At 31.1% G+C, this 18750-nt stretch overlaps 3 protein-coding genes across 3 annotated transcripts; all 3 read right to left on the reverse strand.

The window, feature by feature from the left end:
* Positions 1-4214: 4214 nt before the first annotated feature.
* Positions 4215-5197, reverse strand: LOC123194294 (NDR1/HIN1-like protein 13). Its single transcript, XM_044607466.1, has one exon. It carries the CDS (start codon positions 5111-5113, stop codon positions 4358-4360), a length of 756 nt encoding a protein of 251 aa, XP_044463401.1. The 5' UTR covers positions 5114-5197; the 3' UTR covers positions 4215-4357.
* A 2660-nt stretch (positions 5198-7857) lies between these two features.
* Positions 7858-10717, reverse strand: LOC123194406. The gene is made up of 7 exons (XM_044607596.1): positions 10420-10717; positions 10234-10333; positions 9995-10115; positions 9504-9625; positions 9269-9390; positions 8433-8592; positions 7858-8246 (listed from the first exon to the last, which is right to left on the reverse strand). The coding sequence occupies exons 1-7, from the start codon at positions 10571-10573 to the stop codon at positions 8219-8221; spliced, it is 807 nt and encodes a 268-aa protein (XP_044463531.1). The 5' UTR covers positions 10574-10717; the 3' UTR covers positions 7858-8218.
* A 3202-nt stretch (positions 10718-13919) lies between these two features.
* Positions 13920-15063, reverse strand: LOC123194279 (pathogen-associated molecular patterns-induced protein A70-like). The gene is made up of 2 exons (XM_044607448.1): positions 15045-15063; positions 13920-15013 (listed from the first exon to the last, which is right to left on the reverse strand). The coding sequence occupies exon 2, from the start codon at positions 14884-14886 to the stop codon at positions 14071-14073; it is 816 nt and encodes a 271-aa protein (XP_044463383.1). The 5' UTR covers positions 14887-15013; positions 15045-15063; the 3' UTR covers positions 13920-14070.
* Between the last annotated feature and the right edge of the window lie 3687 nt (positions 15064-18750).

The following is an 18750-nucleotide window of genomic DNA, read 5'->3' on the forward strand; positions in this document are numbered from 1 at the left end:
CCTTGTGTTTGTCATCATCTCTTTTGCAACACACTCTTCCCAATCTAATTAACCACTATGACACAATCTCTTCTTTGATATTTTTTCATCTCTTCAAATGTCACCCCTCTTTCTTCTTCCTTGCCTCTATTTTTTCTTTCCTATTCATCCTCAACCACCATTGCTCATTGCTTTTTCTAGTCACATTGCCGTGATGTGCAATGAAACAACCACTGTCCAATGATTTTTACTATAATTTTTCATAAAAACCCAAAAACATATATCCATCCAATTTACTCAAATCAATTGCATATCTAAACAAAAGTCTATCATACAATACTACTACTCCATCAGGTTATATATATTCCTAGTTGTATATGAGTTTCAGATCATTGAGGCTCGAGAGTTTGATGGGATATAATAAATAATAGTACCAAAAAAATAAAAATAAAAAGAGAAAAGATAGAAGAAATAAAAGAAAATATAAAGTAATTAAAGTGAATATATAATGTTTTTGTATTGTTAAATATGTAAGTGATATTAACTTTAGTATGTTTTGTATAAAATAACAAAAACACCATTTATTTGTTAAAATTAACATCTCATTTTGATATATGGGTAGCAAAATTAACTTTCTAAATTTAAAAGATGGAAATTTAATGTATTAAAGTATGGGTGGGATTAGGGATTTTACCCTTAATAAATGAAAGGGTGTAGTTTTGTAGGCTTAGATGGAATAACAGTAGGGTGATGGAGACAATAATGGCAACGAAATACTAATACTGTGAGCTAATCAGCAACTCAGAATCAGACAGAGGATTCCAGTAAGACACACTGATGGTAACATTCACTTTTCAGACAAGTTTTTGACTTTACGGGGCTTGCAAATTTCCACGTAAAATTGTTCCAATCTAATCTGTTAATTTAGAGTAGCACTGAATTCAAAATGAGTGTATTTGAGATTAATACAAATTTTATTAGAATGAATTTTGAATTTGAATTTAATTTATATGAATTTAAATTAAAATATATTTAAAAATTAATTATAAATCTAAATATGAATTAAAATATATTAAAACAATTTTTAAATAATATTACACAAATAATAAGATAATCAAATTCGAATGAACGAACTCGACTTGTTTACATGAACCCGGGTTAAGCCCTCAAAAAATGAGCTTCACTTGTTCACCTTGATTTAGTTTCAATTTAACCTTAATTAAGAATAATACTAATATTATGTGTATTTAATTTTATATACCTAATTAAATATTATATTATTATATAATTTATTAATATTTTATTTTTAATTTAAAATTATTTAACCACAAAATAACAAATCACTTAAAGCTTAATCATTCAACCCTGAGTACACATTGTTGATTGCTTAATTGCTTAATTGACAAGATAGAAGAATGGGATGTCTTGATTTCCAAGTTTATAATAATAGAATGGGGCTCTCTTTAATGTCAAAGCTTAGTCCGATGATATTAGCCCTACCAAGACGGGGAAAGTAAACCCACCATGCCTAAAAAATGTTTCCATTAAAATATAATTACTTTAAAATATTAGCCGATCAACCTATCTTATCAATCCCAAATCTTAAAATTTTTTCTTTTTAAAAATTAAAAAAATAATAATTATATTTATATAATAAAAAAATATTACATATATATATAATTAAAAAAATGGGTTTTTTAATTAATATCCTAGATTAGTCCATTGAGGATACAAAACTAAATAATTTGACGCAATTATTAGTGGGTGAGGCACATTCAAGGTATTAGATGAGATTTGGAGAACGAAAAGCAATGGTGAAAAGCTTGTCTGAAAAGTCAGCAAAGAAGTCCAATGAAGATGACAATCACTAGGTGGGCCTTCACATACAAGGAAAAGCATTAATCATGTATTTTGGCATAAAGTAAATAGTTAAAAAGCATGGAGAATTTATTATTTTCAAAAGATAAATTATCGCCTTTAAAGTTAAAATGCGACAAAATGTCACAGGTTTCGTTACTAAATTTCGTTACATTTTAATGTAAAAGTTAGGAAATTATGATAATACCTTTACTACTTGCTTAGGAATGGTTAGTAAAATTAGATAACCCTTTATATTTATAACTTTATTAAATGTATTTTTCACCTTGGTTTATATTAATTTTACATTATTAATTATATAAATTACATTTAAAATAATTTGTTGGCTTATTTTTATCGTTGATGAATTGGTTCAAATTAATTCTAACCAAATTTGGGATTATGTGATTTAGTTTCTTCATTTCAATGCAATTGTAATTGTAATCACATAATTCTAATGTGATTTCAACCAGAATCACAATAGAATATGTGATTCGAATCATTCATTAACTCTCACTTTTTCTCATAAAAAAATCACTCACACAAAATTATTAAAATCACTTTCACCGTTTGATTAGTCAAATAAATAAATAAAGTGTTGATATGTTGTTTGGTTTGATTTTGAACGAAACCGAACAATCACATTTACCATAGAAACCATTTTTTATTAACCAAACAAAAACAAAACAAGAGTTGGCTTCTCAATTGGTTGTGTGTTGGGGGTAGATAAGTCATTTATGGTTCATGACAGTGGTTAAGATTTTTGGTGATGGTTGGTGATGACAGTTGTAGTGTATGTGGTGGGTCTTGGTGGCAATGGTGGTAATGTCCGGTGGTATTAGCCACGGAATGAGAAAATTACAGTTTATTTATAATGAGAAGGTCTGTATTGGTGGCGAAGAATATAATGAGAGAACTAAAAAATGGGGTAAGTATGTTGCCATTTGGTGGTTTGGCATGGAAGAAGAAGAAGCTTAAGGGGAGAAGTTGCAGTGAAACAAGTACAAACAAAGAAGGAGACGAAATCAAAGTCTGACAAAATTCCAACTGCCCCTGCCTAGACTCTAAGCATACCAAGAGGGGACCTAAAAGCACTAGCCTCTTTCACAAGTACATTTTTTATTTCTAGGGCCCAGAACTTAATCGGGCTAGGCCCCATTGACTGAGCACTTAAAAAATAGAACCCAATCCAGCTGTTGTCTCCAAATGTGGACCAGACCCCCATGCAAGGGCCTAGACTAGAGGGTCTATCCTTGAACCAATATTTTTTATATTTTTTTAATTTACAATTATTCAACTTTACTAAATATTGCCAAGTTTCCTGAAAAATTAATTTGAGCCAATCACTGAAAAATAAAAAGGGATTTTAAAATCGTAGGAAGAAAATTTGATTTTTTTAAAAATTTAATTTAAAAAGATTATTAATTTTATAAATGAAAGGAGATAAATAATATAATTTTTTAATGTTTAATGAAATAATAATAATAATAATTAACCGACTTAGGTGGAAAACAGTTGTCTGGCCTTTATTTATTTATTTATGTATAAAGAAATGACAAGATAGGTGGCAGCATTAATAATGATTAGGTGGATAATGGGACGGGATTTATAATTAAGGTGAGTAAGATGCACGCACGGGAACACAAACTTTATTAATGGAAATGGACCCACCTTCACATTAACCAAGTGAGAAGAAGCACGAACGCCTTTGCTTTTGCTTTGTAATGCAGTAAACTCGATTCTCATAGGTTCACATATTGGTATGTATACATACACATACACAATTCAATGCCTCAGACTTTCTGTGCCTGAGATCCCACTCAATTGCTCTTTCTCTTTTTATGTTAAACGTGGGTATGAACTCAAAATCCATACCAAACTTACAAATAATAGTCCCATCTAGATTATCTCTTTCTTGGGATTAAATAATCCCATAAACTAAGTAAAATAAATCCCATCACCCGGTTAACAGAGAGTGAAAGAAACCATTTATGTGATTCAGGTACTGGCTACTTACCTATTACTACCAGTCGCCCACTCATTGAGCCATAGTTAATGAAAAGGTCAAAATGTCACTTCAATGATCTCCTCCAATTTCCCATTAACACCGAATTATGGTTGAGATTTCAGTGCCACTAGCTTTGGCATTGGCATGGGCATGGGCATGGCGACTGGGTCTAGCTCATCTCCTCCATTTAATCATAATTAAAACTTAGTATTATTTTCTAATCCCATAATTATTCTCTAAGTGAAACCAAGCAGAAAACAATTATGGTAATTAATGGTGGAAACAATATTATGGCACAGAAAATCAACAGTCAATTACATGGCTAAACAAAAAATAATAATAATAATGGTGAAAGAAAGAAAGAAAGATCTATAAATTTAACAACTTTCTCTTCTCTGCTACCATTTCTTTAAACACTTCAGCAATTGAAGAACAGAATATGTTTATATTTATATAATTTTTCCTCAAAAAACCCACCAAACAGAGATAATTAAAAAAAAAAATTTAACTAGATTAGAAAGTCCATTTCCAGATCTTGATCCGAAGATCGACCTTACACTTAGATTTATCAGTAGTAGCCACCGACGGTGACTTACCTTTCGGCACCACCGCTTTGAACTCTTCACACGTAACTCTGATTCCAATCTTCTTGCTGTTCAGGTTCCCCGCTTTCACTTTCACTTTAGTATCCAGGACAATTTTCAGAGGAACCCCGCTTTTCTTCTTCAGATCCGATTTCAGTGAAGTTACAGAATCCGTATCAAGCTCATTGGAGCCGGAAACGATGACGTTTTTGAAAACAGTTTGGTTTTTAGTCGGGGAGGTGAAAGCCGGTAAAGTGCCGTTACCCAAGAAGACGTCGTTGGATGAGAAAATAGAGATGTCAAATGGTTGATACGAGTAAGTGAGATGGGAGTTGGGGTTTTTGGAAGTGACAGTGAAGTTGAAGAGAGCAGAGAGGTGATTAGAGGAGGAGTCGGAGTTGGTGGTGAGGTTGAGTCGGTGGATTCGAAGTGAAGGGATGGAGAAAGCGGGGCGTTGAGGGCGGTAGAGGACGTAAAGAGCAGTGCCAGCAATTACCACAATAAAAGCGAGAATGAGGAGGATGAGAACAGTCCAAAAACAGCAACAACAACAGTAATTGCGGCGAGTACGGTGACGTCGGTGGTGGGGTTGGGGTCGGTAAGGAGGGCGAAGAGGTGGCTTGGTGGCAGGCGCGGCGGTGCCATTAGTGGCGGGTTTCGAAGAAGGGAACACTCTGTCAGACATTGTTGGGAAGAGAAGATGTGGAGATGGAGAGAAAGAGAAGGGTTGTGAATTTTGTATGTAAAGAGAGTAAGTTGGGGAGAGGTAATCGCTGCCACCCAAAAGGGTTGCCCATACATAACTCACCAAATTTGGAATCTCCTTTTTTCAGTTTCACTTTTACCCTCTCAAAGTATTTGTAATTTTTTTTTTTACTGTTACAACAACACCAAAGAAATAAAATCTCGATCGAATGATAAAGTTAAGTGTTCACTTTTAATTATTACTATATCAGTAATGAGTTTCATATATATATATATATATATATATATATATATATATATATAATTTTATTTTTAAAAAAAATTTAAATAAATAGATAAATCTTATATTATAATAACTAATTTATAATTATTATATTAAATAAATCAAAATTTAATCGAAATAACAAAAACCCAAACTTAAATTTTTCCTAAAAATATTTTAATATTTTACTGGTGTTTTTTAACTTGGAAGGTTGTGTGCACATAATTTCACTGTTTTGCTTTTTATTATTAACTTTTATGGCAAGTTTGTATGCGATTCTAATCTTACAACATGGTTCAAGATGTAGTTAAAACTTATTTATTTATTAATTTATTACATCATGGGCATGTGAATGAGTGAGTTATCAGACAATGTGGGCTCCATCAGATTGGGTTCTTGTAGATCAGATCAGATCAGATGGTTGTCATTTTTTTTTAATTTTAGAATTTTGCGTAAAATTAGTCCTGATTTTTGAACGTTGTAAGAGAAAATTAATTTAATTATTGGGATTTCATTTCATATGGGGCAGGTTGGTCAAGAGTAATTAGTTAAGTAATCAGAGAATCAGGAGCTTTAATCTCAGGTCAATATGTGTTAGTTTATGTACTAATTAGCGCTGCTTTCGAGATTGACGGATTTTTATTTTTTTTTCTTTTTATCAATTAATTATGATTTAACCTCAAATTGCAACCAACAACTTTCGTCTTATCTTTATGGCACCCCCCCACCCCCCCAATCCCATGATTACAGTTGCATGATTTTGTTGAGAAAATGAAGAAGAGAAGACTGAGTTACATGCTTCATGCATAGGGCACACCGACACTCTCCTAGAAACGCGAGATTCAGTAAGACAACACAGTAAATCCCCACTAAACCAGGTCAAAAGAATGCCCATTTTACACTCAATATGGTAATTCTTCCGTTACATCTCGTGCTGGACTCCCAGTTGGTGCAACCTCAGAGACTGACTCAATGCCATCGAATTTGATTGGAATTTATTTAATTTAAATTTAAAATTTTAACTTATTTTAAAATCAAATTAAACTAAAATTAAAGAGTATTTAATTTGATTTTACTCATAAATTAGATAAATAATTCAATTCAAATCGAATTTAACTCATGAGTCAATTCAAATTATATTAAATAACTATTAAATAATATTGTATTGTCAATAAATCATAAATTCGAACTATAAATCTAAATCACATATCTGAGTCATAAATTTAAATAAAACTTGAACTAAATTGTTTTCTTTCGAATTGAACTTAAACCATCTTTAATGTTAGCTAGATGAACTTGAATCGGAACAAAATTTAAACCGAGTTATTTTTCATTTGAACTAAACTCAAACCAAAGAATGTTAAGTTTTGTATCTACTGCTAATTACATCTATTCTTTCCCACCAACTCTATTTTACGAATTTTTTTTTTAATAATGATGATACTTTATTTGAATTATATCTTTTTTTTTGGACCAAACCAATTAGAGCAAATAAGTGAAATCTTAAGTTTAATAATCGATCTTACAATTACTAAATCAAGTAAGTTAAGAGTCTGAGGGGATTTAAATACTTCTCTTACGTTTAAAATCTCACTCGTTTATCTTTTTAAAACAACAAAAAGAAACGAAAACCAAGTCACATCCACTAAAGCCAATAGGGCAACAAAAAGAAAACAAGACACTCTGAATAGATAGTTTGAATAACAAAAACAGAGATTTCAAACAAAAAAAAAAAAACAAGTATTCAAATCAGAAAAAATTAAAAAAAAAAAAAAAAAAAAGACAGACATCTGGTCTTAGATACCTCCATGACTAAGTGCTACAAGTGAAGTTAGCAATGTCATAGTCACTACAACAATTAACACAAACACAAACTAGAAACTTGCAATAAAGATCGGTTTTCATCACTCACTCCATTTTCATTCCCCAGCTGCTAGTTATGCATTGATTTATAAGCATTTAAACACTGATATATAAAACTCACAGCATGCAAATCAGAAGTTGATTTCCAGTTATTCTACATTTTGGTTGACTGGTGGAAATTTACACCATAAATGATAAAGTTGGAACAAAACATGTTTTACCCATGCCATGCACATGCTTTTGCATGTGAATAAAGCATTGCCTTTATTATTTGACAGGAGTAGCACGCATAAAACACAGCAATATAAGCATCCAGCATGCTGCTGTAATAAAATTATCCAAAGCAAACAGCATACATGTGAAGAAGAAGACATGCTATGGTTTAACATACTTATGGCATATAAAACTGCTAAATATTGTTCTCATCCTTCCCTTGATGCCTATATAATTATAGAAATCGGAAAAATGTTACTGCAAATTTCAAGCATTGTTGCATTCCCCTATGCTATGTTTGGGCCAACAGCACAGGGTGAGCATCCATGTTCATGGCTAGCACGTAGGCGAATTTACATTAGAAATATTCATTTAACACAACAATGTAAAACAAGCATCATTTCCAGAATATATGTAAGATTTTCAGCAGCATCACACCAAGAAATGACACAGTATTTAAAGTCTGGTAGTAAAACTACCATACGAAAGACAGATCACCTTCCCCACCAAAAAAATAATAATTAGTGAGCATAAAAACCAACAGATTCTATTCTATCTTCACTAGCTAACAAGTAATTTGAGTTTTGGTACAGGATAGAGGTTACATCGGAACCTAAATCTTCACTCATAAACAAAATCTATTATGAATCACCCGTTGCTTCCTATAAATGACTTCATTATATATCCTGGGCAGCCTGGCAAGGCAACTATTGCATTGGGAATGCCTTGGTTTCTCAACCATTCTCGTCATGGACGCTCTTTAGAGTCACCTAATCTGTTATATTCCCCAGATAAATAAGAATAAATAAAATCCTTCACCCGCTCTCAAATGTATATAAAAGATAGACAAAGTGAAACGGGCACAAATATAAAACAAATATACATGTAAATAAAATGAATTTCAAATTATAGAATATAATTGCCCCATATAGTTTAAAACTGAACGAAGATTTTCAAGTACCTTTGAAATTTTGTATTTCTAAACATGAGCATAATTGAAAGCAGGACCGGGACAACTGCTGAGCACAAATGCTCCATGGAATGTCCACTGATAATATAATGATTTGCGCGATATATTTTCTTGTCAGCAACAGCTTCAAATTTTGCTAGGAGGTGAACTCCTGCAGCAGAGGATTTCAACATATTAAAATAATACAACACTTGAGGGGGTAGGCATGATTAACACATGAAAGGCAAAATAAAAATTTCACAATGTTTATAACTCTCTTAATGGCTTCAAAATATGCATCTGTGCACAAACAAGTGGACTGATGTAATTAAATTTAAAAAACTAAAATAAAGAAAACATAAAGGAACCAAAATAAACATCAATGGGTCTTCTAAACTCTTTCAACTTAGTCCACATCTGCAAATTCCTCTCATGGTCTAGCTGTGTCTGAAAAATGATACACATCTTCTAAACTTCACAGAAATGAAAATCAGTTTGAAGCAGGAATGTATACTCAATCAAAATTCCCTCATAGGTACAGATACAACAAATTCAAGATCAAACCTTGCTCAAGCCTAATAAATTCCCAGTTTCCTTATGCAGAATAGATTTCCACTACCAAGAAAATTATTAATATAAAGCAATCAGCCATCCCTGCACTGAAACTCCATAATTCTTTTCACTCTGTCTAAATTGCCATTTCATTCACAAATGACATAACCTGTCTAATTATATCATGACCACAACTGTTTGCACTAACCATAAAATAAACTGAATTCAACTTTAAAGGGAACTTAATTGAGATTTTTTCTTTCACATAGAATAAACAAATCAAGGACATAGAATACCTGCTGCATAAAGCCAACATCTTGAGTGAGTGTATTTGGGTGGGAACAAAAATGCCATACCCGGAATGGCTATGCATGGAATCAGCTGGAACGTCATGCACAACCGAAAATCATTAAATATTCTGCAACCAACTAGCAACAATTTTCAACAGAACCCTTATGAACATTTCAGCAAACAAGACCCAAAGCAGACACACAAAGTGATTAGCACAAAATCTGGAATTGAGAAGCTAACCTTGCATAACTCATACTAAGAAAAGCAACCGATAGGAGTGCAATCAAACAACTTAATCCAATCTTCTCCCCCACTCTCTCAACAAGAAAACTTGAGACAAGGGACGAATATGCTATCATTATCTGCAATTAGAAATGCATAAGAAAACAACATCCAAAGATTGATACTAAAATAAAGAAAAAACAATGCTTCAAATTGCAATTAAGTAAACCAAGTAAAAAGAATACAAAACAAAGAAATTCCAGTCACTTTGTCTTTTAAAGAACTTAAAAAATAAACTTTTTTTAAGTCATGCAGTCACATGATGCAAGCTTGTGAGGAAACAATAGTGTTACCACCTTCAAAAACAGTAACTTACTATTAAATGTGGAGAAAACATTGTGTAATAAATCCTTTCCTTAACCCACATTTTCTAATAGCAAGCATGTAATATCATGATTCAAAGTAAGGATCTTTCTTAGAGAGTTAAACAACAGAATTGTAGTTCTAACCGGCAAGTTGTCCCACATTGCTCTATCATCATCAGGCATAAGATGATAATAAGCAGAACCAAACGCCACAGCTGCTATTCCTGCAAAGAATAGCGCCCAACCCCAAATCTCTCCTCGGAAACTGAAACCAAACCCATTTCCAAACAAAACCATACAAAAAAGTTCCATCAACACAATCACAGACACAGAGATCAACTGAAACCACATTAAACAAAACCAAACCGATATAAAATATAAACCTGATGTTAAAAAAGCCTCTTTGGAGAGTGAGAACAAACCCCACAACACCCACAATCAAAAAGGGGAAATTTGTGATCACATTCAAGGTGTTAGGCACTCCTGTCAGACACCCACCAGATATCAAAATACATCAACTAAAAGAAAAAAGATAATTCATTTGTAGATAAAGAAATTTAGATGAGTACCAAAAAAATTACGCATGTCAGCAAAAAGGTGATGTTCTGGGTAAAAAGAAAACTTTGGAGTGATCAACATGAAGAAGAGCCAACAAAGAAATGCTCCTCCCCATAAACGAGTCTTATTTCCTCTAACAAGCTGTTGTTTTACCATTAACACCATTTCGCTTTTCTTTCTCCACTAACCCAACTTCTCTCTGCGGAACTACTCAAAATCTAGGTGTGTTCTGGCTCTCTCTCTCTCTATGTCTCCGCATTTCTCTTTTTCTTCGAATTCCTCAGACTCCAATGTCGTTTTAATGACTTTACTTTCGTATATTGTGGGGCTTCTTGATGCCTACGAAGTCATCAGTTTTGTTAGGCTGTTTGTTGTTTTCTGAGAAACGACGTAGTTTTGTAGTTTTCGGATTACCGAAGACATGTTACACGTGATAACATTAATTACTTACTATTTCAAAATAATTAAAACAAGTCAAGCTGTCAACTCATACCGTTCTCAATTAAGTATTATCATAGATAAGTCAATAATACTATATTAACTTACTAAGTATAAGGTTGCTCTAGGTTTGTGACAATATATACTTAATTATTAGGCCAATGACAATTTTCCAATTAGGTAGGATACAAATCTAATTTTTTATTTGTTAACTATAAAAAAATATATATATTAAAATTTATCATTTGTATAAGAGATAAAATTATTATTTATTAAAATATTTATAAAATAAAAAATTTTATTATATTTTTCACCTATAGGTTTAGTTTTCTAACAAAATTTTCTTACTTGAAGTCTAAAAAATGAATATTTTTTCCTTATAGTTTTTCAACCACCATTACTGATGATAAGAGACAACAACAATTGATTTTTCTCTCCCTCTCGACTGTTTTTTTTATCCTGATCCATCCTCGATCAACACCATCTAAAGAAATTGATCGATGACAACGCCTTTGCTCATTTCGACGCAAACAAATTGTCTTTGTCTCAAATGAAAGAGACGAATCATTGTCGTCTGAGACGAAGATGAATTGTCGTCTTCGTTGGTTGCTTTCGTAGGTTGTTGATAGTCACAAATGCAATGACGTTGAGAGAGAAGTATGGAGGGAGAGATAGTGCGGTCATCACCATCTTTTGCGACTAATAGAGGTGGCTATAAAGACCCTAGGGCGAAAATTTGCATTTTTTAAACTTTTGGCAAAGGCAATTTGTTAGATATTTAAATATGGGAAGAAAATATGATAAATTTTTAGTTTTTTAAATATTTTATAAATAACAATTTTACCCTTAATAATAACAATAGAGTTTAACAAACGGACAGATATTTAAATTTTTAATAATTTACAGATAAGAAGTAAGGTTTGTATCATTAAAACTTGCATGAAAAATAGTAATTTGGCTTAATTATTATTCTAATTTTACAATAAACTATTATCTTTTTAATAAAATCATATAAATATATTTTAAATATATAATTTATGAATATAAATAATATATAATTAAACTATTTTAAATTAAAATAAAATAATATTTAATTCTATAATATTATATTATCTACCAACCTAATTTACGTATAAAAGTATGTGTGCATAAATTCTAACGTTAGGGTGGCTGGCAGAGGAGGTTGGACGCCACGCCAACCCTTTCTTTTGGCTTGAAGATCAAGATCAGAGGTGGTTTCTAGATAAATGAGTCAGATTGAATCGCAATAATTTCTTTAAATAAAAGAGAGGGTTCCCATCACACTTATCAAGATGAGGAATCCCACCGTGTCTCTGAATTTAGCCGTTGTAAAAAACAATATAAAATTGATTATTGAAGAGGAAGGATGGAAAAGAGTTTAAATTGTTGAGGATAAATTTAAAATGGATAGTTGATATTTATATTTCGTATTTAGTATTAAAGATAATTTTATCATTTTATTAAAAATGGGAAATTAATATTTGTTATAAAATCAAATAATTTTTATTAACAAAAATAAAAGATAGATGGGTATATAAATTTTTTTAATTTAAATAATAAAAAAAAATTTCATTAAAGCCCCCGTGGAATATAGTCATTCCCATTTTTCAATAAAATTAATTAAATATTTATAAAACCCAAAAAAAAAAAAAAATCAATAACACTATCAACTTTATTTTGTTTCAATGATAAATGTTGCTTATTTAAAATGATATACATTTGCACCGTTTACATTTCACCTAAACCAACAGACCAATCTTCACCGTTTGACTGTGTACCACAATACTTTTTTTGAATAATTCCATTTACTACCCAAAATTTGGCTAATAACTGTTACCCCTACATGATGAAAATAACATTTTCCCCCCTAAATTAAAAAAAAAGCTATGTGTAAAAGTATAAAAGGTAATTTTACCATCCATAAATTTTAAAAAATTTAAAATAATCTTTTTTCAATAAAACTATGTATGCCCATTTTTGGTACACAATTTATATACATAGATGAGGTGTCATCATGTGATTGAATATTTATTTATTATATAGTGACACATGTTTTAAAATCATCTAATTACATGATAACACATCACTGTGTATATAAATTATGTACCAAAAATAGGTACACATAGCATTACTCATCTTTTTTCATATCAAACCCAAAAATTTTAAATATCATAATTTAATCTTTTAATAGGTTTGAAACTTTTTATTTATATTTCGAAAACATAAACATCACTGAATGTCATTAACACTGTTATCAACAATCGAGTCATGATACCAAGATCATTGAGCAACTTCATGTGATCGAGAGTTGCGATAGAGATCAAAGCAAGATTGATTCACATTGTGAAAGGATATTGTTGTGAATATCGATTTGAGTAACTTAAAGTTTTGACGATGACAATCAATTATACTATTAAAAAAATGAGTTAAAAATGAAAATATCAACATTCGAAATACATATAAAAGTCAAATTATCATCGGATATAATGGCTAGAAATGAGAATGACAACTAGTGTTTGTTAAGTGCACGTGAAATAAAAGGAAAATAATAAAATTTTTATAGCAATTGCATGTTTAAATGGTTTTAATTTAGTTTTTTAATTTAAGGTTGTTTTATAATTTTCAAAATAAAATAATATAGCTAAAATTGTAATTTCACTTTTTTTTTCAATCATGTTAACTGAATTTGGTTTTATTTTTGTAAAAAAATGTTCATATTTATATAATTTAAGGGTGGAATAGGTTTGGTACCAAACCTTGGGTGGGAAATTGTTATTTGCTTATTTGAAGTAACAAATCGGCCCTTCCCTTCCGTCGCGTCGTGTCTTATCTTTACATTGCCCGAAGGAAATCACCCCCGTGCTTCACACCAAAGCACCTTTCACAAAACCGCCCTTGTCTTCTAACGGCATTTAACGAAATATCCATGGGTATTTATGTAAACCTGCCCTCCTTCTCCGCCTCTGCAGCTCCAGTATCCCCTGCTTCCATGGACAAACAACACCATGGAAAATGTGCTCAAATCCATAGCCAATTATACGAGCATTCATAATGAGACTGAAAATATCAGTGACATAACTCTGAACAAAATGTTCGTCAAACATATGCAGTAGATCTGCAGTTACATCCTAAGAAATAAACTCCTAGAGTTTTAATTTAAACAAAAATAATAATAATCAACAAAACCCCAAGCCCTAGCTAGTTTAGTTTCCACTTCCTCTAGTGATCATCTCCTTGTACCTCATAATGGAATCAATCCGCTGCAGCTTCAACTGCTGCTTGAACTTGTTGATAAAGTCATCAGCTTTAGCATCCACTTCATCATCAACAACTTGGGTCGCTTTCCCTTTCCCTTCTTTAGCAGTTGCTGGCGTACGACTCTCAACAAGATCCTCTTCTTCAAAGTGAGAAAAAGCAGACTCTGTACTCGCAGACTTCTTCATTTTCTTTGGTAGGCTCTTGGGCATCTCTCCCCCCACTGGTTTGGTATCAGATTTAGTTCTGCTTACTTGGCTGCCCTTCAGTTGCCCAGATACCTCATCAAGATCAGGAGTCTCTGCTGCTTCATTTTGAATGCATTCATCTCCTTCCTTTTCTTCTTTTGGTTCTTCTTGTCTTTCTGCTTCTTGCGTTTTGGGCAAAGTAGAAGATTCTTGAGAAAAATAGCTATTGAGGTTAATGGACTTGAGCCTTTGTAGCAGAGGAGATCCAGTCGTAGACTGAAGTTGCTGAGGAGTGAGAAGAGAGTCCATAGCTGGAGTTTGAGCGAAGTTGGTGTTGGATTGGGGGGATCTGTAAGTGTAAAAGTTGACAGATTTGAGCCTCTGCAACACAGATGGAGATCTAGGGATTTGGTGATGCTGTGGGTGGTCTTGTTGCTTGTGGGCATTAGCCAAGCTAGAAGTAATAGCGATGGTTCCAATCACGAGGTTGAGGAAGACAAAAAGAACAGTGGGGGTGAACCAACTGTTCATGGAGGACCAAATCGAGGGTATAAATGACACAGATTGTTCAAACATGGCTGTGGCTGCTGTTACTGGAGTGAAAAAGAGGAGAGAAGAAGAGAAATGGAGGTTTACAGAAGGAAACAAGGGCAATGTGCTTGGGAGGGATATTTTGGCTTGGCAATTTGTTTGGGAGGGATATTTTGGCTTGGTAATTTGTTTGGGAGGGATATCTGGTTTCGTCTTTTAAGGCCACAAATTTGAAAGGTGAGAGGTCAGGGACAAATAGGCAAAACACCATAGGTGGTTGCGACTTAATATGTGGCTGTCGTTGCATCCTGTAAAGGCCGATGACGGGCACTGTGCCATTTACAACTCAATCAAAATTGCAGTGAAAAAAACAAAAGGCAAAACAAATAAAAAAAATTTTGTTTAGAAATTTATACAGTCAAAATTTATAATTGAATGATGCGATATATTTTTTTTAAATTTAAAATTATTGAATTATTTATTATTACGTTAATTTATATAAATAAATTTATATATAATATTTTTCAAAAGGTATTTTACATTGTAATTATGTAATTTATATATTTTTATTTATTTATTTCTTTTAGTTGAGAATTTTTAGGCTTCTCCTGGCAGTAGGAAACCAAGGCCTGAATTTTATCGTCTTAAATAAGCAAGCGTAGTCTTTACTAATTCACCTTTCCTTTTCTCCTTTCTAAGCATTATTTGTATTTAAAAAATAATTAAAAAACTAAAATTTACAAGTAATTTATAGTTTCACCTATACCCTCCAAATTAGATACATGTCTTCATAGTTCTTACGGGTATAAATTGATCGATTAATTTTTATTCATATTATTTTATTTATCTATGTTTCAATCTAGTCCATCGCTTGTTTGTTTATACTGAATTGTTTTGGTGATCGAAACTTTCAAATTAAATTAACACGATTATTTAGTTTTTTCTTGAATTAAGAGAGTGATAAAAGGCAATGACAATGCTGCCCATGGTAGCCATTGTAATCTCCTACATGATACAATTTTTCACAAGCATTTTGATTTATTGTAAAAAACAAAAAGCGAAGAAATTCATTTTTCATTCCAATCCAATTGATTCAAAAACAAGCGAAAAGGACTACGACCCCATTCAAGAAATTGATCTCCCCTCTCCTTTACAATTTACCTTCTCTTGTTGCTCCCTCCTCATTCTCTTATGGTCGTTTATCCTTTGGTTCAAATCAATCAACCTCCTTTAATCAGTTTGTCTAAAGGGTTTTATCTTAGCTTTTTTAATGTTCGGAGTTATTTTATTTGAGAAATGAGCACCAATCCACCGGCCTAAATGAATAAAAAATTGATAGTAAAGAGAATTCTTGTTCAATCGAATAAAAAAAGGAATTTTCAATTGTCGTAGATGAGTTGCTCGTGATGAATTCTTTTTAGCCATCGAAAATTTTATTTTTGATGTTATTAGTAAGTGAAAGTAAAATGATACATATTTTATGTATTTAAATATACAGAAAATATACCAAGGCCAATTCTTAGATGGAAAAATGATTATAACTCTTCATAAATTATTTAACCAAATTTGAAATTAAGGTGGAAAATAATTTTTGGTCTTTATAAAATTAAACCTAACGCCAATAAACTGTTCGTTGATAAAGATGAAAAGTGTTCCGATATGAGAATGTGTATTCCCATTGATCAATGAGGAACATTTGATTTAATTAGGAATGTGATTTTATGGTCAATTATTAAACCAAAGTTTTGCTTGTTTAAATTGATTAATTCAATTTCGAATAAACAATCTGATTAAAAAAAAAATTTATTAAAAGAACAAAAACTTTTATTTAAATTTTAAATTTTTTATTAATGATAAATTTTAAAGTATTTATTTAATTTTATTCAAATATGATAATGATAAGTAATTAACTGTGATTTTATCTTTAAGATTTAAAATATTACAGTGACACCCCACTAAACAATATTGTCAATAATATTATAAGGGTATAAATGTTGTTTTGAAAACTTATTTGGGGAAATAAATTTTTTTCCTTTCTTATTTAAAAAATTATTGTATTCACTTCATATATTTTTAAAATATATTATAACCTAATTATTTACAATATGATATTTATATCCTAATTTATTATATTTTATTCAATTTCTTTGGAGATGTGACTTTCAATATTGAAACTACTAATGGTTATTATTAAAATTTTAAAATTAAAAAAACCAAAATGATTTCAAATTTCTAAAACCCCTTCCAATTTTTATTAATATCCCTAACATTATCAAAGTATAATTTATTTTAAAATATACAAATATATATTATCGATATTCTTATATATATATATATATATATATATATATATATATATATATATATATATATATATATGTAATTTTTTAAAAGTAAATTACATTTTCCACCTCAGGTTTGATATAAAATACCTTTTCCCCCATATGAAACACAATTGAAAAAAATAACTGTGTTGTGTAATATAATAAAATATAATTTTAAATAGTCAATTAAATGTTTTTAAGTATAATTTATTATAATAAAATGCCTTAAACATACTTTTATCAATCTTTTGGGTGGGAAATGCCAATTGGCAAAAAGAAATATATGTACCATGCCTTTATTTATGGGGATATTAATTAAAATTGACAAAATTTTATCTATTTAAATTTTTTTAGGCAAACCTACAGTTATTTTATCTTTATAAGTAAATTTATTTGTAATTTCAAAAATACCCTCCCAACCCTGTAGGTGTCATACAAGGTGTGTGCGGAGTGCGTGAGGTGCGTATGAATGCGTGCAGAGTGCGCGAATGCGAGAGTGCGTGCACTCTTTTATATATATATAAAACAAAACAGAGTGCGTGCAGTGCGAGGGTGCGCGCACTTTGCATGCACTCCGCGCACTCTCGCACTTCTCACGCACCCGCACGCACCCACGCACTCACACACTCTGTACAATCTTTGACATTCCACACACAGAATTGTTGAAAATGATATAATAAGTTAGAGGGTATTTTTGGAGTTACAAAAAAATTTGCTTATAAAAGTAAAACTACTATGCATTTACCTAAAAATGTTTACGCGGAAAAATTTTTATCTATTTTAATTAATATCCCTTATTTATGTATGATTTGTAATTATGACAAGTATATGATTTGTGATATTCTCTTGTTATGTATGCTTTTGTAATAATTAAATGTACATAACAAAATTGAATTTTATCATGGCCAAAGTACCTATTTATCTTTTAAAAATTTAAATATTTACTCATATATTGTTTAAGTTAATTAAATCTATTAATTTTAAATTTTTATTTCATTTTTTTTAATTTTAAAAAATAATAATTTTCCTCTATACTCAAGTTTTTAGCAATTTACATTGGCCTCTTTTAGGTTTCAATTTTTTAGTGAGTTTTTTTAGCCAACAATTACCCTCTCTGACACTTTCTCGACAAAGTTACCCCTCTCTAATGTTGTCTCTCTTTCTCAACTATTTCCCAATAGACTACTCACATTTGAATGAATGATTCATCTAGAGACAAATTGTCCTTAAAGGCTCTATCGTTCACAGAGATGAAGAGCCAATTCGTCTTCATATACAATGGCTTCGATCTATCAACGAGAAGATTGATTTGACGATGAGTTCATTTTGCACTTGCACGATGGCTTTGATGTTTTTGTGTTGAATCGACTTTTCATTTGATGGAGAGAGATGAAGTCACATCAAAAAAAATTTTATGATAGAGAGAGCACATCAAGAGAGAGAGTCTGGTGGGTTGAAGAAGATAGTCAAAAACTATATCGATAACTGAAAAATATTTGATTTTGAAAAAAAAAAACCCCTTAAAGAATCACTTTTTGTGGATATAGTTTAAAAAGAAATGGATTGTTTTTATGAATTAAAAAAA

The sequence above is a fragment of the Mangifera indica genome, chromosome 13, assembly GCF_011075055.1.
Source record: "Mangifera indica cultivar Alphonso chromosome 13, CATAS_Mindica_2.1, whole genome shotgun sequence".
NCBI classification, from domain to species: Eukaryota; Viridiplantae; Streptophyta; class Magnoliopsida; order Sapindales; family Anacardiaceae; genus Mangifera; species Mangifera indica.

Excerpts from the sequence above, each read along its gene's own strand:
- LOC123194279 (XM_044607448.1), bottom strand. The coding sequence starts at position 14,886 with ATGTTTGAACAATCTGTGTCATTTATACCCTCGATTTGGTCCTCCATG.
- LOC123194294 (XM_044607466.1), bottom strand. The coding sequence starts at position 5,113 with ATGTCTGACAGAGTGTTCCCTTCTTCGAAACCCGCCACTAATGGCACC.
- LOC123194406 (XM_044607596.1), bottom strand. The coding sequence starts at position 10,573 with ATGGTGTTAATGGTAAAACAACAGCTTGTTAGAGGAAATAAGACTCGT. Across the intron at positions 9,626-9,994 it reads CAATGTGGGACAACTTGCCG|ATAATGATAGCATATTCGTC; the intron begins GTTAGAACTACA and ends TTCTAATTGCAG. Across the intron at positions 8,593-9,268 it reads ATGTTGGCTTTATGCAGCAG|GAGTTCACCTCCTAGCAAAA; the intron begins GTATTCTATGTC and ends CCTCTGCTGCAG.